Genomic DNA, 8,948 nt, shown 5'->3' with positions numbered 1-8,948 from the left:
TACTTCGTCTCTTTTCCTTGTTTTCTTTCCTCGTATGTTTCTTCTTTTCTGCCAGGGTTGGGGAACCCTCTCGCCAGTGGCACTGTGATACCGGCATTTGTTTCAATATTATCCTCCATTTTGATTTCTGTTTATCTTATCCTTTTGTGGGTCGCAAGACAGCGTCGGTTGTTCGAATCGTTAGCTTTCCAACATCTGTCGAAGGACAGGTTTTCATACGTGTGGCCTCAGCAATGCCCCCCGAATGTTGCTGCACGACCCCTTCCGGTCGTTATCCGGCACTACAACAGTAACGAGATTTTCGGTCAGTTGAGGGGGCAGCCAGGTGGTGTTGACTAGACGCCCGGGCCCCTGTACTACCTGCCAGCCCGTCAATGCCCCACGGTTTTAGAGCGGTACCCTCACGTTTGTCCCTGTCCAATGACTTGTCTTATTTCCTCCGGCTCTCCCGAATCCGGCGCTTTCTATCGTTGTTCTCCTACTCTTCGCGCCATTGAAGCCCTCTGAGTTGGCTTTCCTCCGCCGCTAGAATCCTCGGGGTCCATCGTTTCTGTTTCACAGTAAATGTGTGGGAGAACGATGGGTACTTCCCTGGGGGCTGGTTTTGGTCCGCGCCGGGTATAATTTCCCGGTACCTATCATATTTGAAAGGCCTTCCCCTATCCGCCACCTGAGACGCGCCCGATAGGGGTCCAGCAACCCCTTCTGATCGTTGATTATTTCCTGTTTCTTTCAATGACCGGACCTCCGGGAACCTAACCTAACCTTACCCTTAACCTTTTTTTTTGGAAATTGAGGACAAATGCATTATGCAGACCAGACATCACTGGATTGTGGTTTGTCTAGTACCCACTAAATCCTGGACCTTTTCATCAACTTGAGCCATGATTCGGGATATACTTGATATTACTTCGGAACCATGACTTGCAAAACCCAATCCTTAATCTAACCTAATTTGTCGCTGGCCTGAAAGAACTTGACAGTAGTGACTGCTTTGGATATCTCCCAAAAAAAAAAGAGATTGACCCCTCTGGTCTTCTTTTTCCCAGTAAGGTATTGCTTCTGTCTTCTCCACGGCTAGCCTTAAGTAGTGTTCCTCCATCCATCGGTCTATCAGCTGGAGGAGTCGTTTGCTTTATTTTCTATGTCCTGATAATAAGAGCCAGATCATCTGCAAATGCGATAGTTTTAACCCTTGCCGGTAAATACGTTATTTGTAGCACGCCGTCATAGGCTAGGGGTTCCATAGTGTTGGTCCAAGGACCGATCCTTGCGGAACTCCAGCTGTGGCTCTGTATTTCGTTCCTTCCGCCTCCAGCTTTTTTGTTTTCTAATACGAGCTGATGACTTTGACTAGATACATGAAGATCCATTTCTCCTCCAGCGCGGCTATCGGTTTTTCCCAACTCATGCTATTAAAGACATTTCTAACATACAGCAGGATCAGGAGCACGAAATTCGTAGTCTTCAGCTTGCTATTCATCTCCTCTCTCGCTATTTTGAGGACTCTATCCACAGCTGAGAGTGTTGAACGCTGTTTCCTGAAGCCGTATTGTGCTTCTGAGTGTGCTTCTTTTTCTTCAATCTCCTTGGTCAATCGGGCTACTATGGTGCTTTCTATGGCATTTGAAGCTGCGTTCAGGAGGCCGGTGAAAAGGCCGTCAGCCCTGTTTTATTTCCGAGCTTTGAGATCAAAGTTTGCTTCTTCCCATACGTTCGGAAAAATCCCTCGTCGCAGGGTATCGTTCGCTAACTTTTGGAAGATTATCGGTCATCTTAGCATCCGAACCATCTCTGGTGGCACGTCGCCCGGTCCAGGTGCTTTCTTTGCCGCTAATTTTTCCTTTGCTTCTTCCAAGGTATAGAAATGGCACAAAACTTGACTACCCAATTCATTTTTGGGGCATCATCCCCTAAAACAACGGGAAGAGACTAAACGAACAATTTTTCTAGTTTATACAATTACTAGTTCCCATTCGCCTGTCCCGGTCCAGCTGTTGACAGGTGCATAACGGTGGAAATGCTGCTAGCCCATTTGTGTGCAGCATAACGGTGTATCTACTTAAACAACTGATTTGCCGATCACCTGATAGTGGATTACATACGATTTCTTTATTTAACCATAGTAGAATAGTACGCAACAAAACCAAACATAGTGCATCATCCTGGGCGTGATCTTCCCATTTTATGATTGCAAGAATATAAAATAACCGCTGTTAAATTATAGCCAAGAAAAAATATATACGCAGCTTATAGATTCTCATACAATATGTGCATCTATGATTTGGAAAAGGTATCATGGCGGAATTCCAAATCGCTCTTTGCTATATCTCAGTATGGCCAACAACTAAGTTATTGTCTTGTTGCGCCATCTGTGTGCAGCCGAACGGAGATAAATTCCTACAGAAAACATATGTTCGATAAATTACATAACTTTACAAAAGAAAAATTTCAATTCAAAATGTCACAGATCCTGCTTCATTCCATACAACTCTTCATAGCTACTTCACGGCTTTGTAAAGTAAATAATGAGGTTCACGAAATAATTTACGTTATTCGGATTGCACAATACTGAAGAGGATACTCAAGTGTAATGCACAAGCAGCGGCGACTATGCGCTTACTTCGTGGGCTTACTGTAATTACTACTATATGTACGAGGAGGTTCCATTTATTTATTACGTTTATACGCGATTTCAATGTTTGACCTGTCTGAAACTTGGTAACGTGTATTGCATCTATATGCAGAGGGAAATTGACATTGACTTTATGTTGAAATGATGATCACCGTAATGTTTTCATCAAACTAATACCAGCAGCTATCATTTGGCGCCATTATTCTCGCTTTATTGATTATGCCTGGGCAACATTTTTCAGTAAAAAAAAAAGTTTTCGTAGTTTCGTGAACGTGAAAAAGTATGATTTCTGAAAATGTCGCACTGCAGGTTGTAGTGATTGCTATTGTTATAGTGGAGTAGGTTACTGTCAGCGTTTAATTATTGTACTAGATTTTATAACGGTACAAAATATCGGAATGTAATTACTGATGAACGGAGTCTAAGCGTTTTTTTTATTTATTTTTATTTATTATGCTTTTTATTAGTAAACACTATATAGTTATACCCCTTTCTTCCAAGTAATGAATTGTTCGTTGTTTACAGTAATAATGTTAGTCCGGGTTGACGGGTACTTTGATATAAAAACCTTCCTGAATCTTCTTAAAATACTGAACGCACACTCACCTTGTAAACACTTTCATATATTCACATCTAATTTGAAACTATTAGAGAAAATTCTCTATCAAGTTGATCAGCTAAATATCAAGTACTTAGAATTCGACCGCAGCATTTGTTAGTGATTCAATATGCCTTACAAGCGCGCAAAGCAGAGAGCAAGTGACGGTAGTAAATGCGGCTCGCCTATGAATCAACATGATTATGGACTGAATGTTTAACATGCAAAGCGTTGTTGAAAACAAATTAACACTAACTCCGTTGAAATGGCGACCATCGTAATGTGCTTATCAAACTAACACAAGCAGTACTTGTTGCTGTCATCTGGTTTTACCACCACCATTGTTCTGGCTTTATTGTTTAAAAAAATATGTCAGGGCAGTATTTTTGCAAAAAAAAAAAGATTTGTAATTAGAGTTTTCGCTGTTTGGACGGGATGATTAAATGCAATGCACAAGCAGCGGCGGCGGCTATGCGCCGAAGTGCGCCCACTTGCGAACGAAGTCACGTCTTGCCATGCTTTAATATAGTTATATTTACGCACACGCCTCCGTGGCGCAATCGGCTAGCGCGTTCGGCTGTTAACCGAAAGGTTGGTGGTTCGAGCCCACCCGGGGGCGAAAAATTTTTGAAAACACCTTTATCGCCCCACGACTAAAGCAGGTTCGTAGTGGTGACACAATTGCATCGAACACATGCCAACAAAGAGTACTGGGCGTTTGTGCCGAAGGGTCCGTGATAAAACCGTACGGGTTATTAAGAACAGATATGTTGAGGAGTGAGGGTTCACAAGCCAAAATTCATTTTAACAGTTTTGAGTAACTATTAGTCGGTCACTTAGGAATATAAAATCGGAAATTAAACTTGGAAACATTCTACTCATGTTGTGCGCCTATGGGATATTTTACGAAAATTGGTCATTTTATTATTGAACACTTGTTGTTGTTGTACATCTGCGAAAAAGCTCTCATAGTTAACAAAGAAATGCACGTATGATGAAATCAAACACCTGCTTGTCTACTATACAAAATACGTACAAAATACATATATAATAATTAACAAACGGCGACCTTTTACCGACAGAGACCATAACGATATGCAAACGGTCCTGCATATTAAAAAATAATTACATATGGGTGAATGTCTTGAATGGGTGAACTCCGACATCTGACGAGACCAGCCGCGTCACGGAATGCCATTTTATTATCTACGTTAGTCCTGCAGATCCTGTCGTATTGATTCGTTTCATGAAATGAACTATCATCATGCCAAGGGTCGTAAGCTAGCCAATAGTCCTCAGCCTGCCGGTGTTACTGGCTGGTCTATTGTATCCCACCGAATAACTATTTATACGCGAATAGACCAGCTGAATGACTCATCCGTTACTTAACGAACTCATCACAGGGAAAAAGTTTTCTTTTGCCAGCCTGGTCGACTTAAATCGATAGTCGCATGTGTGCGCGACTGCTTGTATCTGTGTGCATAATAACCGTTCCATCGAGCAGGAAGTTTCATAGATTTACCCAAATCTTTGCGTTGTGAGCCAAGGCTAACAATCGCAACAGGTTGTTATGTTTCTTTTATGCTCCCGATTGAGTTTAGGTCACCCTGCACGAAAACTATCGACCAAAAACGAGCATGTTATCTTTCCCCGCGTCGTTAGGCCACTGACATATTTTGTAACCATATTTTCTCATACATGAACCGGCGTTTAATGCTAGCAAATGCGGCTAATCCAAAAAATAATAAAAATTTATGGTATTCCATCCCGGCAACATGCCAATTATTGCATCGCAAACAGCAAACGCCCAATACGAAGACAAGTCTCATTAGATCGCAGTATGGTAACTGCTCTACTAATTACAACACTTCGATTGATAAAAGTCATTTGCAGATTGTCTTGTGTCCGGAACATAATAAGATCAAAAACCTCTATGAAGACATTCGCTACTCCATTTCAATTCGCTCATATTGCTCAGTTATGCACTCACACAACTATTTAATAAACAATACACATTCCAGACACTAATGTTATGGACTCTGGATTGGATTCTGGCTTAGAGGCGTTCAGTCATAATGCATTAGATGGTAGTTTAGTGCCTCTGATTTTTCAATCCAACACAAAACCAATTGTCTAAACCTACGGTTCCTCTCGTACTAAGCAGGACTACCATCACCATAACAACTGCGAACGGTAGGCTAAAGCTAACCTGCCTCACGACGGTCTAAACCCAGCTCACGTTCTCTATTAGTGGGTGAACAATCCAACACTTGGCGAATTCTGCTTCGCAATGATAGGGAGAGCCGACATCGAAGGATCAAAAAGCGACGTCGCTATGAACGCTTGGCCGCCACAGGCCGGTTATCCCTGTGGTGACTTTTCTGACACCTCTTGCTTAAAATTCCTAAAAACAAAAGGATCGAGGGGGCACGCTTTCACGGTCTACACTTGTACTGAAAGCTAAGATCAAGCCAGCATTTACCCTTTTGCTCTATGCGAGATTTCTGTTCTCCCTGAGCTGGCCTTAGGACACCTGCGTTATTTTTTGACAGATGTACCGCCCCAGTCAAACTCCCCAACTGACTATGGCCTCAATATAAATCGCACAAATTACTATGCTTCTTTCTAAAACATGGAATGACCATATTTACTTCATTGAGTAAGTAAAGAAACAATAGGAGTAGTGGTATTTCATTGATGACGAATCTCCCACTTATGCTACACCTCGTATGTCTCTTCACAAAGCCAGACTAGAGTCAAGCTCAACAGGGTCTTCTTTCCCCGCCGTTCAGTCCAAGCCCGTTTCCTTGGCTGTGGTTTCGCTAGAGAGTAGATAGGGACAGTGGGAATCTCGTTAATGCATTCATGCGCGTCACTAATTAGATGACGAGGCATTTGGCTACCATAAGAAAGTCATAGTTACTCCCGCCGTTTACCCGCGCTACAAAGAATCTCTTCACTTTGACATTCAGAGCACTAGGCAGAAATCACATTGTGTCATAACCAATTACTGGACTTCACAATGCTTTATTTTAATTAGACAGTCGGATTCCCTCAGTTCGTGCCAGTTCTGAAGTAGTTGATAATTTCCACTCACATCAGCATAAACCGAAATAGCCAACAATGTCCATAAACACAACTTCGGTCATCATCCAGACAGACACGAAGTCCATTCGGCGACAACACAATGTCATAAATACTTCTACTGTCAACCTGACTGGATCAACCTTCAGAGCCATCCCTTCTCCCAAAGCTACAGAACTATTTTGCCGACTTCCCTTACCTACATTAATCTAGACACTAAAGGCTTCGCACCTTGGAGGCCTGCTGCGGATATTAGTACGGACTGCCACCAAAATAATCACCACGCTCAAATTTTCAAGGACCAAGGGAATCAACTAAACTACTCTAATATGAGCAGCTTTATGTCACGCTTACCCATATCTCAAATTTACTTCATTCCATGGGTACCAGTAACTTAAAAAGAAAAGACAACTCTTCCTAGCCTATGCCTTGGTGTTTTCGAGCGCAATTGTGTTGCCACGGTTGCTACCTAAGTAGCGCTCCCAGTGTGCAGGTTCAGGAATATTAGCCTGATTCCCTTTCGCTTATAGTGATAACACATCATTGTATACATTCAACACATGTTTCATCATAAGCTTAGGACCGACTGACTCACGATCAACTACTGTTCACCTGGAATCCATACCCAACTTCAGTGCTCAAGGTTTTCAATTGAGTACTTGCTACTACCACCAAGATCTGCACATGTGACAGCTCCAGATTGCTTCACAGCAACATCCTTCGATTCTATCACATTACCTTCCTACTATCTGAGCGCTCCGGTGCGTCACACGTCAGAAGTTGAGTATAAGTACAATGCTATAGCGCCATCCATTTTTGGGGCGTGTTGCTTTGGCAGGTGAGTTGTTACACACTCCTTAGCGGATTCCGACTTCCATGGCCACCATCCTGCTGTCTTCAGCAACTAACACCCTTTATAGATCTCATGCGCATTTCAGCTTTTGGCACTTTAACCCAACAATTGGTTCAACCCACAGCGCCAGTTCTGCTTCCCAAAAATGGCCCACTAAGCATACTTATTTAGCAGTCTTCTTCAATCGAGAAGTAACACTCACACCCATTAAAAGTTTGAGAATAGATTGAGGCTATATACGCCCCAATACCTCTAATCATTCGCTTTACGGGATGAAACTAAACCTGTACGCTAGCTATCCTGAGGGAAACTTCGGAAGGAACCAGCTACTAGATAGTTCGATTAGTCTTTCACGTCAGAATAACTTCAGACATCCACGAGTTTCCTCTGGCTTCATCTTGACTAGGCATAGCTCACCATCTTTCGGGTCTCAAACATCACGCTTGTAGTCTACAAATGCCAGAAAGCATAAGTAACTCATCGCTTAATCATGGTACAACCACAAATAACAATACCTTTGCATTTCACTTCGTCTTCGGGTGTCAAGATCCAATGACTCGCGTGCCATTTGAACTCCTTGGTCCGTGTTTCAAGACGGGTCAAATAACTAATGCTAACCATTGATGGCGGACCGCTTACCTAGAGTAACATGCTCACCGCAACAAGGAATAAACCAAATCGCAGATACAGCAGTTACATTTAGTAAACGCAGGCCGTAGCTGTCCCACAGCTAAACTACACCGGCTAGGTGACGCCCAACACAGAACATCGCACTACGTACGAGCTGTCCCATATCGATGCCGCAGCGGCATAGTTTCTCAATGAATGAGTGTGCACTAATGCACAGAGTCTCTGGCAGGGCTAACAAAGAGCAATCGGTTGAATGGACAACTTACTCTCAAGGCATCACATAACCAACTACCCTGTTGATAGGCACACCACTCTACAGCACAGTTATTTGTTTTACTCATTACGTACTCATTCACGTACTGTTGAACTCTCTCGTCAGAGTTTTTCAACTTTCCCTCATGGTGCTTGTTCGCTATTAGTCCCTTCATATATTTAGCCTTTGATGAAATTTACCACCACCTTTAAGTTGTACCCCTGCCCTTTGTTGTTACTTCTCTGTGTACCTGTTTATCTCTGACCGCTTTAAGTGTCTGGCAGTGAAGAAGAGTATGTTCTACTCTGTCCTTCATGCTAGACACTCAGAGCACACAGATGCCCACTTGCGTTTTGCCGATCTTTGTCATGTATGTCTGGAACTGTCCATGACCCGACAAGACTTGGCAGGGGTAGGATGTTAGCTCTCCCTGGCTGCCGCGAATCCATTTCCTAACATCTGGTATTAGATGTCGGGTCCAACTGCCCGGAGATTCTCCTCCTCTGTAAGTGCGTGGATTTTCCCATTGCTGCTGCCATTTGTTCATTGTATCCTCACGTGCCCTTATGTTGTCGGTGGAATCATCTCTTTGTCGTCGTTCAGGTCCTTCTATGGCAAGCAAATCCCATGGGACCATTTTGGCCAATACTAGGAGTGCTTCGGTTAACACAGTTCTGTACGCTCTGGCCACTCGTATTGCTACAATTCTTTGTGCGGCCAGCAGTATATCTCTATTAACTTTTGTCGTCAGTGCCATTTCTGCCCATACAGAAGTTGCATATAGTGCTCTAGCTTCAGCTATTGAGGCCAGCAGTCTTCGGCTACCCTCAGAGGCTCCTCCCATTCTGGGCAGTATTCTCGACAAATTGAGGGCTGCTCTTTCTGCCTTTTTAGC

The 8,948-nt window shown here is 43.1% G+C and overlaps 1 protein-coding gene, 1 non-coding gene and 2 pseudogenes across 2 annotated transcripts; 1 reads left to right on the top strand and 3 right to left on the bottom strand.

Annotated features, from left to right (window-relative positions):
• The first annotated feature begins 3,778 nt into the window (after positions 1-3,778).
• Positions 3,779-3,852, top strand: TRNAN-GUU (transfer RNA asparagine (anticodon GUU)). The gene has a single exon. It is a non-coding gene; the product is annotated as a tRNA-Asn (tRNA).
• Positions 3,853-5,034: 1,182 nt separating this feature from the next.
• LOC147752122 (large subunit ribosomal RNA) lies at positions 5,035-6,529 on the bottom strand (annotated as a pseudogene).
• Positions 6,530-6,531: 2 nt separating this feature from the next.
• Positions 6,532-7,752, bottom strand: LOC147752121 (large subunit ribosomal RNA; annotated as a pseudogene).
• Positions 7,753-8,378: 626 nt separating this feature from the next.
• LOC111270533 (uncharacterized) lies at positions 8,379-8,897 on the bottom strand. Its single transcript, XM_022850796.1, has one exon. The coding sequence runs from the start codon at positions 8,895-8,897 to the stop codon at positions 8,379-8,381; it is 519 nt and encodes a 172-aa protein (XP_022706531.1).
• Positions 8,898-8,948: the final 51 nt, after the last annotated feature.

The sequence above is a fragment of the Varroa jacobsoni genome, unplaced genomic scaffold, assembly GCF_002532875.2.
Source record: "Varroa jacobsoni isolate VJ856 unplaced genomic scaffold, vjacob_1.0 scaffold_1486, whole genome shotgun sequence".
NCBI classification, from domain to species: Eukaryota; Metazoa; Arthropoda; class Arachnida; order Mesostigmata; family Varroidae; genus Varroa; species Varroa jacobsoni.
The sequence above is the reverse complement of the archived record's forward strand: the minus strand, read 5'-3'. Positions and strand labels throughout refer to the sequence as shown.